General features: G+C 54.6%; 1 protein-coding gene and 1 long non-coding RNA gene across 7 annotated transcripts in view; one reads left to right on the top strand and one right to left on the bottom strand.

Annotated features, from left to right (window-relative positions):
• Window positions 1-16,249: 16,249 nt before the first annotated feature.
• PEBP4 (phosphatidylethanolamine binding protein 4) overlaps window positions 16,250-22,278 on the bottom strand; it is a 222,349-nt gene continuing 216,320 nt past the window's right edge. For 5 of the 6 annotated variants that reach the window (XM_036888866.2, XM_036888864.2, XM_036888869.2 and 2 more), the window contains one exon: window positions 16,250-16,525. In XM_036888866.2, the coding sequence (XP_036744761.1) occupies window positions 16,371-16,525 (155 nt within the window). In that variant the 3' untranslated portion in view covers window positions 16,250-16,370. Of the gene's footprint in view, window positions 16,526-19,541; window positions 19,612-22,278 lie in introns of all 6 variants that reach the window. The other variant, XM_036888868.2, reaches the window with a different exon arrangement.
• LOC130679636 (uncharacterized) overlaps window positions 18,838-22,278 on the top strand; it is a 41,792-nt gene continuing 38,351 nt past the window's right edge. Inside the window, exon 1 of the long non-coding RNA XR_008992689.1 lies at window positions 18,838-19,119. This is a non-coding gene — a long non-coding RNA (uncharacterized LOC130679636). The remainder of the gene's footprint in view (window positions 19,120-22,278) is intronic.

The raw sequence follows: 22,278 nt of genomic DNA, 5'->3' as shown, positions 1-22,278 counted from the left end.
CGAGAGGAGAAAGAGGGATGCAGCTGAACGCAAAGAGTAAAGCCCGCAGCGTGGGGTTGGAAAAACAGTAACAGCCTGTGTGTTTATTTGAGGTCTGCACTAGGGAGAGCGCACTGGTAAAGGGGGGGGGCAGGAGTGGAGTAGGTGTTTGCAAGTGGCCTCCGACACCCCCAGCAAGAAGCAAGACAATTGAAAACACCCGGCGAGGTCCCTTTGCAGCCTGGAAACTTCTGGGGAACCCGGAAGGTGTGCGCTCGGACCCGCTCCTGACGCTTCCCTCGCGTCCAGGACCCTACTTGAAACTGGAGAAAGGGAATGCGTCCCTTGGACGAGGATTCTAGCGTGTCAGGGATCCCTGGTCTAGTATTCCGAGAACTTTGTGCCACGCTCACTCTTATTTGCCGTCCACATCCCTGTCGCCCCCTGGGGTCCTGACCCTGCTCTGACTCCGGCTGAACGCTGTGGCCGGGGACATTGGCAGTTGCAAGGCGGCTGCGCGGGAGGCGAGAACCCCACACCTTTGGGGTCCAGGTTGTGCAGTTTTGGGAGTGAAAAGGGAGGAATGAAGTTGAGGGGATAGAAAACACCTGCACCAAATTCCAGATAAATTCCCTAATGGTCTCAAAGCACTCCCTTTGGCCACGGGATGGCAGGAGGGCCCAACAGGCCCAGGCGCAATTGCTGTCTGTTGCTGCTTGTGAAGGGCCCACCACTGAGTTGCAGCAGAGGCATGCCGAACCCAGTGTCTGAGCCACCTCGGCGGTCTTCCCTAGTTTCTACCCTCTCCCTCGCCCTCGCCTTCCACCGGGTTGTCCCCACTGCTGTCTGGTGGCACAGTGCAGTCTAGGGCCGCTTGTTTGTCGACCCCGGGGCGCTGTCACTTCCCGGAGCGGCAGCAGATCCTGGGGGCGTCTGTTACGTTCCCCGAGGCCTGCTCCCAGCGCGCGCGCTGCCGGCCGCGGGGGTGGGGGGGCAGGAGAGGAAGGGCGCGTGGGGGAGCAACCCCAAATCACATCGGCGTGGCGTGGGAGGATTCCCTCCTCCGTGGCCGTATGGGTGCGGTGAATCCCGAGTCCCCCGCTGGGGAGCCGGGTTAGGGAACATGCATTTTTCGGGGAGTGGGAGTGTTGACAAGGAGGAAGACAGGATCCCCGGGCCTCACTCCGTGGGAGGGCCACGCGGGCCGGGGACGTGTGGGAGGAACTCCCGAGCTGCACATCGTGGTGGGGGTGGATGACAACCTCGCTCTTCTCCCCTCCACTTCACTCGGTGGAGAACTGTGGGTGGGAGGCCCGGCCTCCCCCGATTTTCTCCAGTTCTCAGAAAAGGAGGGATTCCCGCGTCCGCGAGCCCTCTCTCCCCCGCCCCTGAGGCCGTTCCCGCCAGGCTCCCCATACCAATACAGGGGAGGCTCAGCGTCCCCGGGTTCTCCTCCGCCCGCGCAGCGCGGGGAGGGAGCGCTCTGCAGCGGTCCCCGGCTCCGGCCGGAATCAGGGCATGCAGCGCCTCCCGCCCCCGGTTCCCTCCCTAGGGGGGCGAGCGCCGGGCCTGGGGGCGTGGGCGGTCGTGTGAGCCCGGCTGGGCGCGGGAGGGGCCCTGGCGACTGCTGGGAGGGTCGCGGGGCGGCGGGCCAAGCCGGGAAGAGCCATACAAGGAGCGGATCCGGTGACGCGCCGGCCGCGCCCCTTCTCCGTCTCGATTTGGCTGCAGATTCCGGTCCCCGGATTTGCATATTTTGGCATCCAGTGGAAAGGGAAAGAAGAACGGAACCCACAGCCTTTAAAGGAGCCGCACACGCTGTAGCGTCACCTAGGGAGGCGGTCTGGGGGGCGTGAAAAATTAGCCAGTAGCTCCGGCCTTTGGCCGTAGACCTGGGAGCAGAGAGGCGGGGAGCAACGGCGACCGCTGATCCTCGGTCGCCGCAGTCCTGGCCGGTCTGAGGAACGTTCCTGCTGCACTTGCACCCGGAGGTGGCAGGGGTCTCCACGGGTTCCTGCCGGGGGCCAGGAGAACACTCCAGGTCCGCGGCCTTGGCGAGTCGCAGGCCCAGCTCTGACTGCAGTGCCTAAGTTCTCCGCGCGAGGCACAGCTCAGACTGCGGGGGTGGTGGGAAGGAAGTGAGACAGCCGGGCCGCCCAGCTCAACTCCGGCGGATCCTACCGTGATGCACCCGCCCTCCATCCCGCGAGAGAAGGAGGGTCCTGTTGGATAAGGGCAGCGTTAATAAAGAAAGGCAGAGGCAGTGGAGGCATTTGAAATCCTTGAAAGCTTCGAAGGCCTCAGACGGTGGCGGAGTGTAGCCACTTCAGAGATGGCCCCCAAACTCTGTTAGGCTAGCCGACCTTGTGACACCCAAGGAGAGGAGCGAGTTGCAGGGCTTGCCAGCTTGCTCCCGGGTCTGCTTGCATGTTGGTGAGATGGGATTGGAGTCTTTTGGGGCAAGATACCTCTCCCCTCCTTCCTACTAGTTCTTCACAGAATAGAAGCCTTCAATTCAATGAAATAAGTATTCATTAAAACTTCAGTGTGACCTTGGGCAAATTTCTAAAATTCTTTCTTAGTTTCCCTGTCTGCAAACGGGGGGGTGGGGGGAATAGTACCCATCCCTTAGGTAGAATTAAATTAGATAATCCTCAACAGTGTTTAAACTGGACCCCTAGCAAGTGTCAGTAAGTGGCAATTATTATTGTTAAACTACATTCTTCCCCACCCTGTGACAGAAAAGCCCTTTCCCCTGTGGTCTTAGGAGTGAGTGTAATTGATAAAGGGAATAAAAAGGGCCAGGATCCCCCATCACTGCAGTCATATGCAAGAAGTATTAGTGTTATTTAGGAGGAAAAGGGAAGTCCTAGTTGTATGTCAGGTACCTGCTGGACAGTGTGCCAATGTAGAGATGGTTAAGAAATGGTCCTCATTCTGCAGAGCCTGAACAAAGATTGAGCCCCCGATGGCTGATGGTGACATAAGGCAGGGTACCAAGAAGTCACTCAGTTGCACTTGAATACTCTGGAGCATTCTTCATGACTTTTTTGTAGGGTGGCTATGGCTGCTGGGGTGGGATTGGGGATTCTGGTGCCCTCCCTCCCCTCCTCTGCCATGGAAGGAGCCATGATGGGGAAAGCCTGCCTCTGCAAGCATAGATCCTCACTGCCTGGCTTTTGTTTGGGTTGCTGCTCCCACAGGTGCCCCCTTTCACCCTGGATGATGATGGTGGACAGAGGCCAGGGTGTTGTGGCAGGAAGGGAGCAAGCTCTGGGTATGGGGTGCAGGTGGGGAGTTTGGAGTGGCTGCTTATAGACTAGCAGCATTCTCCTTTTTGTGCCACACCTTGAACTCAGCGTGCAGAGTTTTCATACTTGCCTGCCTCCTCCTTTCCTCCCTCCTGAATAGGGGCTGAGGGTGATTGTCTCTGTTTTATTGGCAGGCTTAGGTGAGATTGCCAAGGGCCTAATTACCTGAACTCCAAGCCCCGGACTTGTTGGGAAGCGAGTAGGCACTGGTTCAGGGTGTCCTCACCCTGGAGATGGTGAAAGGCAGCCCGACCCCTCCGCAGCAGGGCCGAGGCTGCCAGCCCCTGGCTGCTCTCTCGCATGGAACCCAGCTGTACGCTGCCCTTATGGGGACTCCTTCTGCTAATGGGGACAATGGGTGTGTTTGTCTTGGTGAAGGATAAAGGAATGAGATGAAACCCCTTGAAATCCACCACGGAAAAAGGCCAGGTGGTTGCTTTGTCTTGGTCCTTAGTTCTGCAGTCACCTCTGCCCTCTGAACTTTAGCTTCCTTTTTGCTAAAGATATCCAGTCCTCTGTTATCTTATAAGAAAGAAACCCACAATCAGTTCAAACTGGGGTGCATGACCCTTCCTAGAGGGTATTTTCATCTTAGAAAATGCTTGGATAAGGTAACATGTAACTCAAAGCATTGACCCAGTGCTTAGCCTGGTGCCAGGAGATGGCAGGTGCTCATAAATGGAGTAAGGGGCAGTAAGGTCTGATTGTGGGGTATCAGGCCCAGGGACAATGATTGGGAGGTTTGGAGCAAAGAGTGGGGTTCTTCAAATCACTCCAGGCATCTCTGTGCAGGGCCCACCTCATGGGATTGCTCCTGAGCAACAGTTCTCTCAAGGACATTCTGTTGCTTTCTGTTTCAGGGTGCCCCACTGGATATTCCCGGGAGACAGACAGGTCATTGGTGGAATCTCCCTGGCCAGCCCTCCCTGGCATTCTAGAGGTCATTGCCATTTCTTCAGTAATGACAGGCAGCTCTCAGGCTAGGTGGGTTTTGCCAAGAAGCTTGCAAAAGGACATATTGTTGAGAACCATGGAGACCTTTGAGGGTGGTGCTCCTGGGTAAGAACCGGAGCTGAGCATTATGTAGAGGCTTTGGGAGGCTTGAGGCTCACAGAGCCACAGAAGATGGGGTGACAGGGCCTTGGGGACATAATTTATTTTTTCCATTCTTTGTAACAATCCAGAGAGGAAGCTTGTAGGGCTGTCCCCTCAACATTTTTTTTTTTAATGAAAGATGGAAACTTGCAAAGAGTTTGAGTAGTTACTTGGATGTTACCTGGCCGGGAAATGGCTGAGCTGAAATGTGAACCCAGGGTCTGTTGACTCCATAGTTACAGTTTTTAATCCCACCCTTTGTTGCCATGTGGCTGTCAGGGAATGAGATGAGATGGTAGATGTGGGGTAGAGGACAAACAAGCATACAATCTGTGGAGGAGGCAATGAGAAGAAAGGCTAGCTAGAATGCAGGCTTTAGGCACCACTGGGACCCAGCATGGGGCAGAGGAGGAGCCCCTGCCCGCAGTAGAGCTGAGGGACAGCACTCAGGGAGGTCAGGGAGGAGCAGCATTTGGGCTGGGCTCTCAGTAGGTAGTCTGAGCCTAGGTTCCATTACCCTAGGTTGTCTCAGAGGCCACGGGATTGTAGGATGGTCTCCTAGCCAACCACACACTTCCATTTTAAACACCTGCGTGTGCCTACATTCAAACTAACTCATTACAGTCAGGTTCAATCAGGGTGCTTATCACAGCTTCAAGAAATTTCAGGGGAAGTCTGGTGACCAAAGGGAGTCTTGCTACAAAGTAACATTTGCTGGGGGTGGGGACGAAGTGGTCCTGGAGACTTCTCCTTAGACACAAATCCTGGGCAGTGAGGAACTGCCCCAGGGGTGGGGGTGAGAGGATGAGTCTGGGGTGGGGCTGGGCTGGGCAGCCACAGGGAAGGAAGATCTTAGAAAGAAGGCAAGACTCGAGAAAGGTTTGGTGTCTGGGAATTGAGTTCTGGGTACTGCCATTAATCAACTACGTGACCTTGTGCCAGGCCTTCTTATTTCTGGTTGTTGGTATGGGCTAGGCTGGATAACCTACCTTTGATTCCTTCCAGCCCTGCTAATCCATGAGTTTTGGATTCTGTCACAGAAAGGGTTGGGAGGAGACCTGTTAGAATTCCTAATCAAGTTTGGGATTTTGTAGGGCTTGTGGTGGGGACCTCGGACAGGAGGAAGAATGGGTCAGAGGATGAGGGCTTGTAATGGGAACTCTGCTGTCTTAGCTCAGGGATTCATGGAGGGTCAGAGGAGTCATGTGCTCAGAGGGCCCACAGTTGTCCCTGGGGGCTACTGTGGGACAGCCCCCTTCTCAGCTGGGAGGGATGGTGTCTCTGCAGAAAGGACTCTTGGGGGATGGGACTTTTTGGAAAGAGGAACTTTGTTATCTGAAGTGAACCAGAAAAAGTGTGAGTTGAGGAGGGGCTAGTCAGAAAGGCATGGTGGGGAGCAAAGAGGGAGTGAGAAATGAAGAGGGAAAGAGAGTTGAGAGAGAAGGGCCGAGAGGAGGCTCTCCCCCATTGCTGTGCACACAGCAGCCTCTGGGTGAAGGGTTCACCCGCGTGGCAGGTGCTGGATGCAAGAGGCAGGCAGGCCCCTCTCTTCCCCACCCTGTAGAAAACCTACGGGAAACCAGAGAGCCATGGTCTCTAGACCGCTGTCTCTTACCAGCTCCCGTCTAGGACCTTCCTCAGCTTCAAACAGGTGGGCCGTCTGCCTCATCCTTCAAGGTGAGGAATTAGGGGCAGGCGTTTTGGGTTCTTTTTTGCTGTTCCATGTGGTCAAAAATCTGGAATCTGGGAGAAGCAGTTAACAACTCTTTGTGGCCCAGGACTGAGCTCCTCAGTTTGATTAACACCCTCTTTTACCAGATGGGTTAGGTGGGTTTCATGACCTCTGTCATGTGAAGCTCTCCTAGAAAAAGACACTCTTTTTACAGCTCCTGGGATATAAGGACTGATGCTGCTCCTGGCCCCATCTCATCACCCTGAGGGCTGGAGGCACAATGCTGGTCAGTTGGATCCCACTGGATTCTGCCATCAGCCTGACTGATGGGATGGGCTTCCCTGCCAGGGCTCAGGGCAGATGGGCAATGCACAAGGGGCATGACCTCCTTCTCTCTCTTTCTCTTGCTCTCTCAGATACTGCAGAATTATTCGGGCCACTCAGAATTATTGGGCCTCAGATCACCAAGAAAGTTACTGGAAGACAGGAGATGGCATCCAAGTTTCCCGAGGGCAGGCGCTGAGTCTTAGAACTCTTTGTGTGCCCAGCACCAGCACGTGGGTGCTCACTGAGAGCCCGGGGACCTGATTCAAGTGTCCACCGTGCTGATTCTGAAGCATGGTGGATTTGAGGAGTACCCTGACACACTGTGCCCTCCCCCCCACTCCATGCATTTCTCCCACCCCACCGTCCACTCCCCACCCACCACTGCACAGCCTGTGGGGCTCCTTATCCACCAAATTCCATCCTAGGTGGGGACTTAGCTCTCTCATTCCAATAAAACACACATGGAGTGCACCTCCTGTGCTCTCTGTGGAGGAAATCAAATGAGGCTGGGGTCCTGCTGTCTGTCAGGAGCATTTTTATCCTGAAGTGAGGCCTGAGGCTCTAGTACAAGCCGCACACTAGACAGGCCAAGGGTCTGGAAGGAGGGGCAGGCAGGGAAGGACACCGGTGGGCTTGCAGGAGGGACTTGTTCAGGGAAGGGGGAAGGCCTGATGGGGGCGGGGTGGGGGCACTGATCAAGGCCTTGAGGAGGGGCTAAGACCCCTAAGTGAGGAGAGGAGTAAAGGGGAGGTGTAAGAAGGGGAGGAGCAGGGAGGGGTGGGCAGATTTTGTGTAAGGAGCTGTAATTTGTTTACCCTTATTTTCATGTTAACTTTTTGCTCATTATGGTGTGGATGCATGAGGAATTGCAGAGGGATGAAGGGAACTAGGACGGAGCCTGGCTACAGTAGATTCCATCAGATATTTGGGCTCCTCCTGGAATGTGAACTCCAGGAAGGCGAGGGGTGACTGTGACCTTCATTGCTCTATCCCTAGCTACAGCTGGCTGTCACGGTAACTATTTGTGGAAGATTGAACGTGGCAGACAATCTACCCTCATTCCTGAGGCTCGTAGCAGGAAAGGGAAAGGGGGCTAACTCTGGGTGTGAAATCCAGGAGGAAGACGAAGCTTGGGAGTCCAAGGCGACAAGGACCCCAGGTTGGAGGCTGGGTAGGATTAATCAGACATTAACTCAAGAGGTAATAGCTCTGTTAATTGTGTGGTAATGATCCTTGGCATTTTTCATCTTCAAAGCCAGGGACAAACTGTAATTAATACTCCCGCCACCCGGGGGCAGGGTGGGGGGTGGTGTGGAGAATCTTGAGCTACTGCTACTCAGGAGGGGAAACTGACACACGGGGCGCGGGGCGGGTGTGTGTGTGTGTCCGGGGTGTGTGTGTGGGGTGGAGACTGTAGTCGGGAGACTGGATGCAAATCCCAACAGAGCCCGGAATCTTCGGCGGTGCCTTGAGCACATCCCAGCGTGGCCCCCTCCAAACCCAGGCGGCTGGGGAGTCAAGACCAGGAGTGGGGAGGACGCCGAGACCAGAGCAGGGACAAAGAAAGCCGTGTCAGCCGCGGGCCAGGCCAAGTCGGGTTTGCGGGTGGCTTGGCGGACCCAGGCGGCCCAGGCCCAGAGGAACGGGGTGTTGCATAGCCTCGGCTGCCCGCGCTTCGGGGGGCTGGCGCCGGAGTGGCTCGCGGAGCAGGGAAGGGGGCCCGGGCGTCCTTCGCGCCCAGTTACGGTCCGGCTCGGGGAACACTCAGCCTGAATCACCGGCGGCCACGAAATGCCTCCCGTTGTCCTCATCGCAGCCTGGCTGCCCCGAGCCCTGAGGGAGTCTTTCATTAGGGTGATTACTTTGCTGTCATTAAAAGCCGGTAACCATCACCCAGGGACCGAAGGCGAGCGGCTGCCTCTGAATTGGAGCGGCGTGCTCAGGCCTGGGGTGCACGGCCCGGCCCCGCTCGGCGCCGCTCGGCCTCCGGGCCACCTGTACGCATTCCGGGTGTTTGCGGACCTGGGCCGGCGCCCGCGCGTCTCCGTCGCCATCCTGCCGGACCCGCGTGGCTGTTTTGTCTTGGACAGTCACGTCCTTGAGGGCATTCTTTAAGTCATTCACCACCTATTCAGAGAAACCTTTCCTCTGATAACCCCGTTCCAGGTGATACACTAGACACCACTCCCAGGTTGCCATAGCCCTACTTGCCTGTAACATTCATTTGTGTAATAATCCTTTGATAAAGTTTCCTTCCACCCTCCTGCCCCAGCGTTCCAGAAACACTGAGTTTGTATTGTATTCCCATTGCGCCCCCTCTCAGCCCACTGCACACACCAGCGGGGGTGCAAAGCAGGCCTCAGCATTTTTGAATTAGCAAGTCCCCATGAGGCAACAGAATTGTTTGATGCCTGCCCCTCCTCTAATTGTTTTCCACATGGGACAAGCTCTGTTGTGCACCTACTGTGTGTTGTCAGGCAGTGGGAATAGGGCAGTGATGAGAGCAGTCAGAGTCCTTGCTGTGGGGAGACTTACAGCCTAAGGGGTGTTCAGGGTGTGGAGGGGCATTAGTCAATATACCTAAGGTGGTGACTGCCAGATGAAGAAAAATAAATTAGGAGAAGGGGAGAGCGTGATGGGGAGTGCACCCTGAGATCCTGTTTTAGGCAGTACTTCTTCCCCAGTCCTTGCATTTCAGAGCTAGCCTTAGTGCCACTGACATTAAAGTACTGAAGGGGAATGTGTGGGTCTGTGCTGTAGTCCAGCTAATTTATTGTATGCGCTTTGAAAACTGCTGTGTAAATAAGGTCTTGGTTAAAAAATTATGTGAAAGTCCACTAAGGAATGTCAAGTCTCCAAGGCAAAGTCACCTGCGACTTGGCCCCTGGCCCCTGGCATCTCAGCTGCTTTTCCCTGGCTTTCCCGTCTGCCAGCAGGTGGCCTGAGAAAAATTCTGACAAGGTTGCTTTCTAGAAGTCTTGGGGAAGGGTGGCAGGGGGCCAAGGGTGACTGTGCCTGTGGACACCCCAACGCCAATCTCAGCCGCACTCCTCTTGCACAAACCTTCTATCAGGTCAGTGGGAGAGCTTCTTCTAGACCCCAAACGAAAGAAAAAGTCGCCACAATGGAAACTCGAACTAACCCTCCCCTCTTGCCCCACTTCCCTCCCGCAGTCACACTTCCGGCAGCCACCACAGGGTATTTTGGGTTCGAAAACAAAGCGTCAGATCTATTTGAGCAACTTTTTTTCCATTGGAGTAGAAGCTCAGGGGCCTGCGGCCACCCTGGGCTCGGCCACTTCCCCAGGGAACTGACGCGTTTCCCCTTCTCTGCTGAGGACCATTTTAGCAATTCAGACTAGCCACTTTTAGCTTCTCCTTTCTCTGGGCTGGCAGCGGGTGAGGGCTGCTGGGAGATGGGTGTGTGTCTCGTGCCTTCTTTATGGACTTCAAGGGAGGGTCTGGTTCTCCTCTTCTGCTAGAACCTCCCCTGACTCCTCACCAAACACCCCCAGAGCACATGCATAGCACACATACACAGAACTTCCACAAGCACTGCCAGAAATCTACCTGCTGGGTCAGGACATTGCAGTGAGAGAGAGTTGGGGTTAAGCCTTGTCTGGCCCTCAGTGTAACCGAAAGAGTGGTGCATTTGTGTCAGTGGAGGGCTGGTGTGTGTGTAGGTTGTGATTGAAGCAGGCATGCGTGTATGGAGACTGCATGTGTATGCAGATCCTGTGTTAGAGGCTGCCCTGGTTGAACAATGCACGCACACACAGCTTGCATGGATGTCTAGAAAGAGCTTGGCAGAGTCGAAACCCTGGAGTGTCTAGCGGGTGCGTACACCATGTGATTTTGTGTGGGCTGGTGTATTTACAGTATGTGTGTGAGGATGCGTATAGTAGAGGTGTGTGTAAGCATGTGTGCGTACGTTTGTGTATGTGTAGGTAGGTAGGCCTGGTTCTCAGGGTGTGGGGGAGAAAGATGGGTGAGCTGTGGACAATGGTGACCACTGTCCTCATGGGCCAATGCAGATGCTGTCAGAGGGTCAGGGCTGGAGAGCAGGTGAGTGAACTGCAGGTGTGAGCGGGCACCTGTGCAAGCACTGGCTGGGCCAGCTAGCTTTTGTCTTCACGTGGACCTCTGACTTCATACCCTTGCTGCCCTCCCCTCTGCTGCACAGGAGCCTCCCTTGGAGCTGCACTCCTCTAGGCCTCACCAACAGCCGGCCGGAGGGCCTTTGTGTGTGTCCGCACTCTAGCGCCCCGCAGGAAGAGCTTCCTAAGGGCAAAGGCCATCTTGGCTGGTTTGTAGGCCCTTCTGAGCTGAGAGTGGCTGGGTGTATGCTGGCTGCAGCTGCAGTGAGTAGGTAAAGGATCCGTTGCTTTATGGTGACTTGGATTGCACATCCAGCTGTTTCTTGAGTGTGACTGTACAAGTGTGTATGTGTATGAGCAAGTGTTAGTGTGTGACAGAGTGAGGCTGTATGAGCTAAGGTGTGCAAGAATATGAGAGTGGGTGTATGTGTGAGTGAACGTGTATGAGTGTGTGAGTGAGTGTGGGTGTTGGTGAGGGCATCTGGGCTCCTTCAGGGTGCTGCCTATGCTTGGCCCTCTGCCCAGGCCCTAAAGGAAGCCCACCAGCCCACTGAATGCTTCCTTCCTGGGAATAGAAGTGAAGGTTGGAGCTCAACCCACTGAGCATGCCTTTCTGACAGGCTGGGCTTTGCCTCTGAACCCTCTGGCCCTGTCCAGTGAAGAAAGAGGTGCTTCTGTGGCCTGCCTTCATTCCAGAGCATGTTGGGAGGCTCCCGAATCACCTTTCTACACCTTGCCCTTGAGTGCAAACCCAGGGCCCTATTATCCACCATGTTCCATCCACTAGGATTGCTGAATGGGTTCCCTCCTACCTGGATCTGGGGCGGACGGTCTGGCTATAGCTGAGGGGAGGGTTCTCCTGAAATCCCAGGGTCTCCAGCTCCCCAGTGGGCTTGTGTTTAGCCTGGGCCTTCCACTAAGGGTTTCTGGCTCCTGCAACCAAATACCTTGGCTCTTTCTCATTCTTAATCCCAAGAATGCCCCTCCTACCCTGTTCTGGCGGCCTCCTCTCACCCCCACCCCCAACCATAGGGACCATGGTAGTGGCTTTCTCTACTGTTCCCCAAAATAACCACATAGAGTTGCCGAACACTGAGCTAAAGGGGGCGCTTCAGAGAGCACCCATCCCAAACTCTTTTACAGATGAAGAAACTGAGGCCCAGAGAGGGCAGCTGACTCACCCAGGCTCACACGGCAGTGAATGGTAGCACTGGGACCGAATTCAAATCTCGATGCTCGATCATGGTTCTTTCAGCTACATCAGACCGTACAGCCGTGTCTTTCTTTTCTATTTCCTTCTCTTTGTGATCCTTTTTTATGGAAATAATTTCCCTTTTCCCCTTTGGACTGTCCTCTCTGTGTTAAGCAGGACAGCTTTCATTTGGCAGCAGCAAGAGGGCACCCAAAGCCCAGACCCTGTCCTGGCTTGGTCATCCTCAGCCCTTTGCAAAGGCTTTTCTCCTCCTGGCGCCTCCTCCCCCAGGGTCCTCAGGGCCGCGGTCCTCCCCTTCCCTGTGCCAGTCTCTTCTCCTTCCAAGTACAGAGCAAGCAGAATGGGAACCCTCTGAGATGGCTTTTCTCTCTAACCTTAGGTTCCTGGTCTCTAAAATGGAGTGATGGTCTCTGAAGAGGAAATATGGGCATTTATGTGTGTGTGTTTGTGTGCGGAGGATGGGGGGAGGCTTGTGCGCACACACACCTCATGTGTTTCCCAGCAGCTCCTGGGGGTAAATGGGAAAGTTAATTAGCACCACGATGAAAGGTGCTGTAATATCAGGATGGCCGGGAGGGTGGGGCAGAAGGCCCCTAGACCTTGTGGGGGGCAGGTAGCCCCTGGCCCCACTCCTGCTGAATGGCTCAGACACCTGGAGAGGTGGGGTGGGGGGACCATTCTGAGTGAAGGGTCTTTGTCTACTGGGAAATGCTTGTTAGTTGCTAAGGAACTGAGTTGTCTTTCCTGATCCAAAGCTCCCAATGTTTTGCTGAGCTTGGGAAGGGGGTGCTGGGCGGGGGCATGAAGATCCCTTGGCAGTCAGCTCTTAACGGGGACTGCTGAGCCTCTAATGGGTCTCCTGGAAAGGACTCCCCTCGAGGAAGGGCAGCTCTCTCCCACCGCCCTCTTACTGCTTGCTCCAGCCAAGCTGGGGATCAGAGCAGATGGGGTGATGGCAAGAAGGGGAGGAAGGCAAGCCTTGACTGGACAGCCTGCAGGCCAGGCATCGTGTCTGGGTGCCTTCCATGCCGTCTCATTTAACCATCACAGCAGTCCTTTAAGCAAGGCACTCATTTCCATTTCTTCTTCATTATACTGTTTTGGTTTTTTTTTTGCCGTTGAAAAAACAAGAACAGCTGAGCGAGTTGCCCAAGTTCATAGGGTTATCAAGTGGTAGAAATTCTATGTGAATTTAGGTCTGCTAAGTAAGAAAAGTTGTGCTTTGTAAACTGTACCACCTAATGCATCTACCAGGTTTTCTTCCTACCCCATGGCTGCTCTGCCTTAACCACTGGTCCCACCACCACCACCACCATCGTGAGCATTAAGAGACCTTCCTGTACGGCTCTCCCTCCTTGTCCCCCTCTCTCCCTTTCCTGCAAGCAATTACCGCTCCTGTGAAGTTCTAGGAGGGAGAGGGGTCATTCAATGCATTGAGAGTGGGAAGTGGTTGGGGTAGTTGCCTGGGAGGTGGGGTGGGTGATGGTAGTGGTGAGGAGTGACCAGGAGCAGGCTCTCCCCACAAATGGCACTTGGTTTAGAATAGCTGAAGCTGGGGAAGGGAAGATGTTTGACACAGACTTTCCCTTGAATCTTCTGGAACTTCTGGCCTTCCTTCTTGGCTCTCCTAGCCCCTGAATAAATAGAAGTTCTGGACTCAGTTTATGTAGCCTAGAGTAAAATTAGGGTCCTAACTACCTCTGAGTACCAACAGTGAGAAGGCTAGTTAACACCAGGTTCCATTATTACTAGTTATTGAGCAGGGAGCAGCTTCCTTAATGTATCAGAATGGCAGTTTCCTCATCTATAAAAAAAGAACAACAACCCCACATTATTCGGTTGTTGTGATGATCGAGTGAGAACGCTTGTGAAGCCAGTAGGCTGTGAAGCAGTGCAGCACTGTGTTAAATGAGATCCCCGCAGGTTAGGTGTGTGGCAGCATGCCTCGCATGCAGTAAGTGCTCAACAAATGGCACCTGATAATGATGATGATCATCATGGTATCCATTCTTCTTATTCCTGTAAAGGGCTCACTAATGCTCCTTGCATTTTTCTTAGCTGCTTCATTAGAGATCTCAAAGCAATCTGCTTGCTCGTTTTGTTTATTCCTGGAGGAGGCAGTGAAAAGAAAAGGTATTATGCTTAGTGAAGTAAGCCAGGCGGAGAAAGACAAATACCATATGATCTCACTTATATGTGGAATCCAAAAAATAAATCAAATGAACAAACAAAAAAACAAACAAACAAAAACCCAGAAACAGACTCATAAATACAGAGAACAGACTGGTGGTTGCCAGGGCAGTGAGGGGATGCGAGGGGCAGGTGAAGGGATCAAGAGATACAAATTTCCAGTTATAAAATAAATTAGTCATGGGGATGAAAGGTACAGCACAGGGATATAGTCAATAATATTGTACTAACTTGGGATGGTGACAGATGGTAACTACACTTGCCTTGGTGAGCAATTTGTAATGTATGTATAAGTGTCAAATCACTATGTTGTACACCTGAAACTATTATAACATTATGTCAACTATTATTCAGCTAGAATTAAATAAGAAAGGGGCAAGAGGCCTAAAGCCTGCTGCAGGCTGAGAGCTGAGTCAAGGGGCCTTCCCCAGGGTCCCCTGCCTGCAGGTTTCTCTTCCCTGCCACTGGGAGCCCCTTCTCTGTGCTTTCAGGGACTGCCTGCCAGGGCTGCTTCAGCTTAGAACCTGGGCCAGCATTGGCCTTCTTTCACATTTTGGGGTCAAGGGGTGGGGGTCTCTCTTGCAGTTGAACTAAATGTCCAAAACACCAGGGGAAAAGAAAGGAAGGGGGAAAAAAAAGGAAGGAAAGCAAGCTGATAATTTCCTCGAAGGATAAACATCCGATTTTTTTTTTCCTCACCCAAAATAAACATGCTAGCCACAAGGAATTAAAAGCAGAAGAGGGGAGGATGTGCCACAATTTGGGGCTGCTGTAGTAAGCTGACCTGCTATTTAGCCCCGGCTTGGGCACCAACCCAAGCTGCCAGTCACACTTGGGGCCTGGTGGGGCGGGGGCTGCCAGGAGCCCAGCAAGCCCCTTCCGGGGCTGCTTTCCTTCTATGACGCTGCAAATGGACATTCCTTTTACTTCTGCTTTCAGTTGTTTTGACAACCTTGCCTGGCAGGGTAGGAGTTGTAGGAGTTCTGACCGCCTGGGTTGGCCTTAGAGGAGGCCCTTCGACAGAGTAAGAATTTGATGTCCATCACTTAGGCAGGGAGCCTAACCTATGTGCTTGTCTTCCACTGCCCAGCCCCTGAACAAGGGGCATCTCCTACTCTGTTGTGCCGTTTAGATCCTGCCACTAAAATCTTCCAACTCAGTTAGAGTATGCTCAGCTGGACCCCTCTGCCTTCCAGCTAATGTGGGGCACAGCTCTAAGAAGGTAATAGCCTTGTGCTCAGTGGCAGCCTGCCCCTTTCATCTGGGGATATCAAGGCACTTTGCACACATGAGTCACCATTTTTTGGCATTCTAGCCAAAGAAAGGAGGGTTATTAACTCTTGGAAGGAAACTAAATAGAAGACATGTTGAGGGGTGGGGGTGGGTGGGTTGAGGAGCCAGATTTAGCCTGTGAATGAGCCTATAGCAAAGAGGTGTGTCCAAGGAGTCCTTGGGTGGGAAAGCCAGGTCCCTTAAGAGGACCACTGGTCAGATGCTGAAAATCCTTTCTGTGCAGACACAGGAGTTTCTTCGGGGCTTCTGAAAAGCACACAGTGGATTATGCCCTTTCCCCCACTCCAGTATACTTACCATTCAATGATTCCCCATTGCTGTCATGGTCTGATCCAAAACTTTAACTTGGCTTCAAGGCCTGGCATGTTGGTCTTTGCCTACCTGTCCTGGAGCCATGCAAGTGGCCTTTCATTTCTTGGAAGATGCAACTCAGGCCTCTGCCAGAGGCGTTGTGCCATCTGTGTGGCATACACCACCTGTCCGCACTCACAGGTAATCCCTACCTCATTTCTGAGCCCCTTCCTCTGAGAGGCCTTGCCTGAACCTTTACCACCTGCTCTCCATCACAAAGCAGGTCCCCTTTAGACCCTTATGTCACTTGTCACATTTGTGTAATTTGCTTACAGTCTTGTGATGACTCTTTGCCTCCTGTGCTGGACTGTTCGCTTCAGGAAGCAAGTCTCATGTCCTGTCTGCCCTGCTCACACGTGGATCCCCAGCACCTAGCAGAAGGCCAGGCACACACCAGGTGTGGCAATATTTGTTGAATGAGTGGTATTGAATGTCCAAGTGGAAAGGATCATAGTGATAAACCAACTGCCCCTGCCTCTTCTTCCTGCCTTGATTTCACAGTGGAGAAAGAAAGCGGAACTTTAGAGAGGATAAATGATTTGCTCAAGGTCATACAGTGCCCCAATGATGGTTCAGGGCCAGGGATGCCCACCTCCTGCCTGTCCATCTACTCCACCCTGCTTCCCCAACCAGCCCGTACAGGAGAGCCCAGGCCCCAGTGCCAGACAGCGGCTGCTTTCTTCTTGGTTTTTGAAGGACAGGTTAAGAAACAAAACATCCAATCAGTAAGCACCCTGGATGATTAATTGTTTTAATTTGGAAGAGAAGGGGTTCCATACCCAGTGGTTGGTGGTGGGTGAATGGCCACCTCCTGCAGCGAGAAGCCTGAGGTCTGGCAGGCAGTCATCTCTGTCTGGGTTTGCTCTTGGACTCCCTGTTCATTCCTGCGGGAATCTGGAGACCTGACGAATCCTGGTAATTCTGGGTCATGAACTGGGTGCTTGCTTCAGGTTTGCTCAAGTGGAAGCGCTTCAGAAAACTGTCCATTTTCCAAGAGCCTGAAAGGACAAAGAGACCACAGAGAGGTGGTGAGAGGGAACTGTGGACTGGAGTGCAGGGCGGTGGGGGTAGTGAGCATAGCTAGCGCAGACCTTGGCCACTGGGGGTGCCTTCTGGCTCCTAGCTGCAGGGGAGGACCCTAGACGTTAGCAGAGCACCTGGGAAGGGGCTGTTCCCCACAGGACAATGGGAGGAGAGTATGGATGGAGTCAGGGCTGCCATCCCCAGTCCTTTCTTTAGTAACTCTGCCCTCTCATCCCCAGGCAGAGAGGAAATGCCCAGTCAGGTGGGCTGCCCACTTCCTCTGCCCCCCCGCAACCCCTTTCCCATAGGTTCTCCTGACCCCACGCCTGAGGCCTCACTCCTGCTCTTCTCTGCACCTGGCCACCGCGCCGCCAGGCCTGAGAAGGCGAGCGTCTGTGTCATTCTTTCAGTCTCTTCCCCAGAACCCTGACCACCTCCTCTGAGAGCCCAGCAACGGGGTCTCTTCCTAACCACTTCCATGCTGTAGCAGAGGTCGAGGGCACATGCCAGAGCTGCTTCCCCTGCCTCTGCGCACCTGAATCCTGGGGGCGGTGGGTTGCACGCCGGATGTTCCCAGGCTGGGGCCCAGGTCCGAGGGACCCCTTCTCAAGAGGAGGAGACACGGGGCATGGGGGAGGTGCACCTTCTGGGGCAGGTGTGAACAGGCCTGGTAGTCAGGCAAGGAGGGCACAGCCCTGGGCTCTGGGCAAACGCTGAGGGAAGTGGTCAGAGGCATATTCCCATGCTCTTGTTTCCCAAACCCCAGGCCTCGGGCACCCTCAGGGGATGGTTGCCAGATAAATTACAGGATGCCCAGTTCACTTGCAATTTCAGATAAACAACAAATAATTTGTTAGTGTAAGTACATCCCACATAGTGTATGAAGCCTACTTAGACTACAGTATTATTCCTTGTTTATCTGAAATTCAAATTTAACCGGATATCCTATGATTTTTTTTTCCCTCTTTTTTCTCTTTGCTAAACCTAGCAACCTTCCCTGGGTGGAGGGATTTCTTGGTGAAGGCCTTCCTTAGCAGAGCTGGGCAGTGGCTGATATGGCCTGGGCCAGTGGAGAGCAGTAGTTCCTAATATACAGACAGGATAGGGGGAGGGACTTGCCCAACTGTGGTTCTCTGTCTGCACACACCACCTTTTTAACAGCAAAGAAAGCAAGTCCACTGATGTGTTGGGTAATCCATTTATCACCCCTTCCCGCAGGGGCTGTTTGCATTTCAAAGATATTCTCAAGGAGAGGACACTTTTTAATCCAAAGAAACAAATAATAACGATAGTGCAAATAATAATAATGATAGCAATAGCAAACCTACATAGTGCTTCCTCTGGGCCAGGCAGGGTTCTGGGGACTCAATGCATATTCATTCACTTAATCCTCACAAGGGAAGACTATTTTTATCCCCAGGGCACAGATGGGAGAATGACACAAGGGATTCTGGGGAGGATGCCTCTTAAGGGCAGTGATGGGGGAAAAGGCCTTTTCAGGTTCTCTCAAATCCTGTCTGGCTGGGAGACTGCATACTCAGATTGGTAGCAGGGTGGCCAGGCTCTGCTGTGTGACTGACTGGCATGGGGCCTTCCACTAGGAGGGGAGGGTGAAGGGGTTGCTGGCTTGACCATGGCCTCTGCACCCAGAGAGCCTGGCTGGCTGGAGAAGAATCGTGGTATCATGACCTTGGGAAACTGTGTGCATGTGTGCGAGTGCACGCCAGGGAAAGGGCTCATGGGTGAGCTGGTGTGTGGCAGGCATGGGGACATGGGGGCCTTCCTCACTGAGTAGGGCAAGAAGGAAGCTGGGTGACAAGGAGGGAATTGAAACTCATCACGAGATCAGGGCAAGTTGGGGGAAAGAAATCCCCTGTGCCCTGAGGGAGACTATGCTCCCCTCTGTGAGATTGCCCTCCCCCAGCTCAGAAGACTTCTCCTGGTTAAGCTTGAAGTGCTCTGGGGGCTGCAAAGCTCCAGCCCAGCCCAACTTCCAACAACCCTGTGGTTCTTGGGCTTCTCTGGCAGCTCTTCAGACCAGCCCTGTGTCTCTCAGGAGAGCAGTTGCAGGAGCTCCAGCTGCCAGCCGCCTGCTGCCTCCTCCCCTGGCTTGGCTGTGACTCCTTACACCCCCGTTTCCTGCCACAAAGAGGGAGAGGAACTGACCCTGTGCAAGTTCTAGAAGGGAGAGGGGTGAGTCAGGCCCTCAGGGGTATGTGGGGAGAAATGGGGAGATTGGAAGCTGTGGCTTCTGTGGCCACCATGCCGAGGAAAGCCCCATCCTGTAGGGCACTGCTCTGTCCCCTGGGCTGCCAGGAGGCTGCGGCCATGCAGGAAGAGGGCGGTGCTGCTGTCTGTGCTCAGGCCACACCCCCTGTGCCCTGGACCCACCCAGGATGGGTTCCTCCTGGGATCAGGGCACTCTGAAGGCCTCGGAGGCAGGCTGGAGGCCTGGGGGTGGAGGGAGGCTGGAGGAGGGTGTCTGACCCGCTCGGCTCCTGAGCCAGCCAGCGACTGGAGCACAGAGGCCTGGGCTCCTCAGGGCAGCATCGCTGCATCGCAGCTGCAGGTTGGTCCCTGCACAACCCTAGGGGGCACTGTTCCTGTCCTGCAAAACCACAGGCAGTGGCTGTGCTGAGAGGCCATTCTCTCACCTCCTGGCCTGTGCTGATAGGGAAGATGCCAGTGATGAGAGATGTTTGATGATACAGATGTTCTTGAAGTGGGCCAAGAGGGGAGTTAGGCAACCTTATCTAAGCCTCTGGGGGTTTCTGAGCTGCCCCTGTGGGCCTGGTCTCTGTTGATACTGGGGGAGGCGGGTAAAGGCCCGTTCTCAGCAACTGCGAGAGGGTCTCCCAGCCTCCAGAGACTCACCCCCTGAACTTGAGTCCCAGAGACTGCCTCCCCTGGAATGTTTGGGGATGGCCCTGGGGCAGGTCATGACGGTCACTCTCCCCACCTCAGCTCCCCACATCTTTGGGGCTGGCTCACTGCTGTTTGGAAGCCATTCTTCACACGGCACTGACAGTCCCGTCGGGCCTACCAGGGTTAAACAGGCATCCTAGAGACAGAGATAGCAATGAGCCGCCTAGTCAGCCCCTCCTGTTCCCCTATAGGACTAGGGACAATGGAGCGGACAGCTCCTCCACTAGCCTGGGGACCCTCTTATCTGAAGGGAACTTCAGACCCTGGGGTCCAGGGCCCCCACACTGACAGCTACCTCCTGGTGTCTGCCTGGCGTGGGGGTTGCTTTATCTGGTCCCACTCCTGCCCTTGATGAATTCGTAATATAAGACAATTAGCACTGGGTTGATAGGCCCTCGCAGAGTGGTCTTGGCTGGCAGCACAGTTTTGCAGCCCCTGGCAGAGAAGGGCTTACCCCCAGCAGTGCCCCGCAGTCCCCCCAGCAGGCCCACGCTTAAGACTTCCCAACTGCACAGGACAGCCTGCCCTGTGGGTCCTTGCTCCGGCTCAGGGACGTTTCCCATCTGACTTGTTATTTGATCCTCAGCAGGCCCCCAGGTGCCACTCTCTGAGCCCAGGAATTCCCCACTGGGAGGGAGGCCCTCATTCCGGAGGGCCAGATTCTGAGCCTCGGGGTTGGCCTCCCCCCATGAGCTGTCTGCCTGAGCCTCTGCTGGGGCCCAGGGCACCTGGCTCGGAGCCGCCTTGTCCCCCAAGGTGGCTGTCCCCTTCCCTGGCCTCTGCCCCTAATCCAGGCAGGAGCACCACTGCCTCTGGTCAGGGACCATGTCCCTGAGGAAAAAAAAAATCCAACTAATAACTGGCTGCCGAGTGCCTGGTTCAGGTCTGTAATTTGTCTGGCTCTTCGCGGGGCTGGTCGCACTGATAGAAGTGCTGATACTTTTCTGCTGAGATTAATGATGTCCTGGCAGTGGTAGGCGGGAGGCCTGAGCCTTTTATTTTTTGTGCCATTAAATGACATCCAGAGACTTCTACTCAGGAGCTGAAAAGCCCTCGTTCCATCACATCCAATTACTCCTGGAGAGTATTTGCTGAGTGGTGAATCCTGCTGACTTGAGAGGCTTGGGGCAGAGGGGACCACTTTGACTTTGGGGTGGTGGTGGCATGTCAGAGGGCGGGGATGCCTTGGGAGTTCCTGAGGTGAGAGGGGTGGACCCTGACTCCCCTGGAGAGCAGACCTGCAATTCCTAATGACCAGTAAGTGGCTTGCAGGCTCTCTGCAGTGTCTTGGGGCTGGGCCTGCCGGTGGAGAAGGGAGCCAGAGGAGGGGAGGCTCAAAGCTGTCAGTTTAAGTTCCCAGTTATTAATTCCAGGATTGGGTGGGAATGTCGGCTGGCTGGAGTTCTGGGTGAAATTTGGGGATTATCTGTGGTTTCCTGATGATCTGTTCAGTATTGCTTTGGACGGTGGTGTCTGGTGGGCCTGGGGATTGCTTCTTGAAGAAGACTGCCTGGGCCTGTGGAGACTGTAGGCAGTCCCTAGCCAGGGGCCTGCCGGAGAGTTGCCCAGCATGGCTCCATCTGGGCTGCTGCCAGACCCCCAGTCCTACCCGCTCTGCCAGGTGGGTGGGGCCCTTCGGAGGCAAAAGAGGGCTGCCTGACACAAGCCCACACAGTGACTCAGGGCCCGGGCCCTGGGGGCTTCTGGGGCCTGGCCAGGTGAACCGCCATGGGAGGTCATGGCGGGCGGGGTGGGGTGGAGGGTGTTGGGGCCGTTTTGCAGTGGGCTGAGTCTGTGTGTGTGTTTGGCGCTGGTGTCCAGGTGGGGGCCCTTCCCTTCCCACTTCTGCCTACACCGTGCACTTCTCCCTCACTGCCACCAGGCCTGGCGGATGTCCTCCCGGCTGCAGTCCCTCCTCATCACTGTCCCCTACTGTGGACGCTGCTTGGAGCTCTGCTGCCTTTGTGCCCTTGGCCTGTGCTTTCAAACGTTTCCCCATGATGCCCCTTGTCTCAGTTACCCACAGTGCCCCACAGGCCTTTAAGTGTCACAAGTAAGACAAACCCCACTGTGTGGCAAATCTCTGCCCATCTCTCCTCTCTGGCCCCTGTGAGTGTGGCAAATCTCTGACCCTCCCACCCCATTTTGCAAGAAGCAGTCTTTTTGCAGGCCCCCAAGGTTGCCCCAGTGAGGCAGCAAGCCAAGCCTGGTGTTAGCTCCCCTGGTGCCAGGCACCATCCTGGGCTCATGGCCTTGGCGGGTTTTCTGGAGCAAGCTATGGCATGTCATCTCGTGGGACAGAGAGGGGATTTCCCTGGCTCACTTGCAAGTGTGGTGTGAGGTGGTGAAGCCGCTGGTGACACTTCTGGACGAGGTGGCTGAGGTGTGGCATGGTGCAGACCACAGGTCCCTGGGAGCTTCGGCTACTATGTGGTGATCGGCCATAGCCTTGCTCAGGGAAGGGCATGTGTGCACTGCCATGGGCACTGCAGCCGCTGCTCCTAGACACCAGGGCAGCAGGATGGACTTGTTCCCCCTCCGTCCCCACACCAGGGCCCAGAAGTCTGGCAGTCTGGGTGTAGGGAGAGGGAACATCGGTGAGGTGGCTATATATTCAAAGCACTTTGCCCCAGAAGTCAGTTAATTTGCTATTAAATGTGGACTCTTGGTCTGCCAAGCCACTTGGGCTTCAGTTTCTTCATTTGTCTGGGGGATAGGGGGAGGTTGGGAGGGGAGGGCAATGGCTCCTGTCTTGCCCACCCCACATGGTGGGCAGCCAGGCACGGAGAAGGCCAGAGACGGG

This window comes from Manis pentadactyla, chromosome 1 (genome assembly GCF_030020395.1).
Source record: "Manis pentadactyla isolate mManPen7 chromosome 1, mManPen7.hap1, whole genome shotgun sequence".
In the NCBI taxonomy this organism is placed as follows: Eukaryota; Metazoa; Chordata; class Mammalia; order Pholidota; family Manidae; genus Manis; species Manis pentadactyla.
Note: the sequence above shows the minus strand (reverse complement) of the source record. Positions and strands in the feature narration are given on the sequence as shown.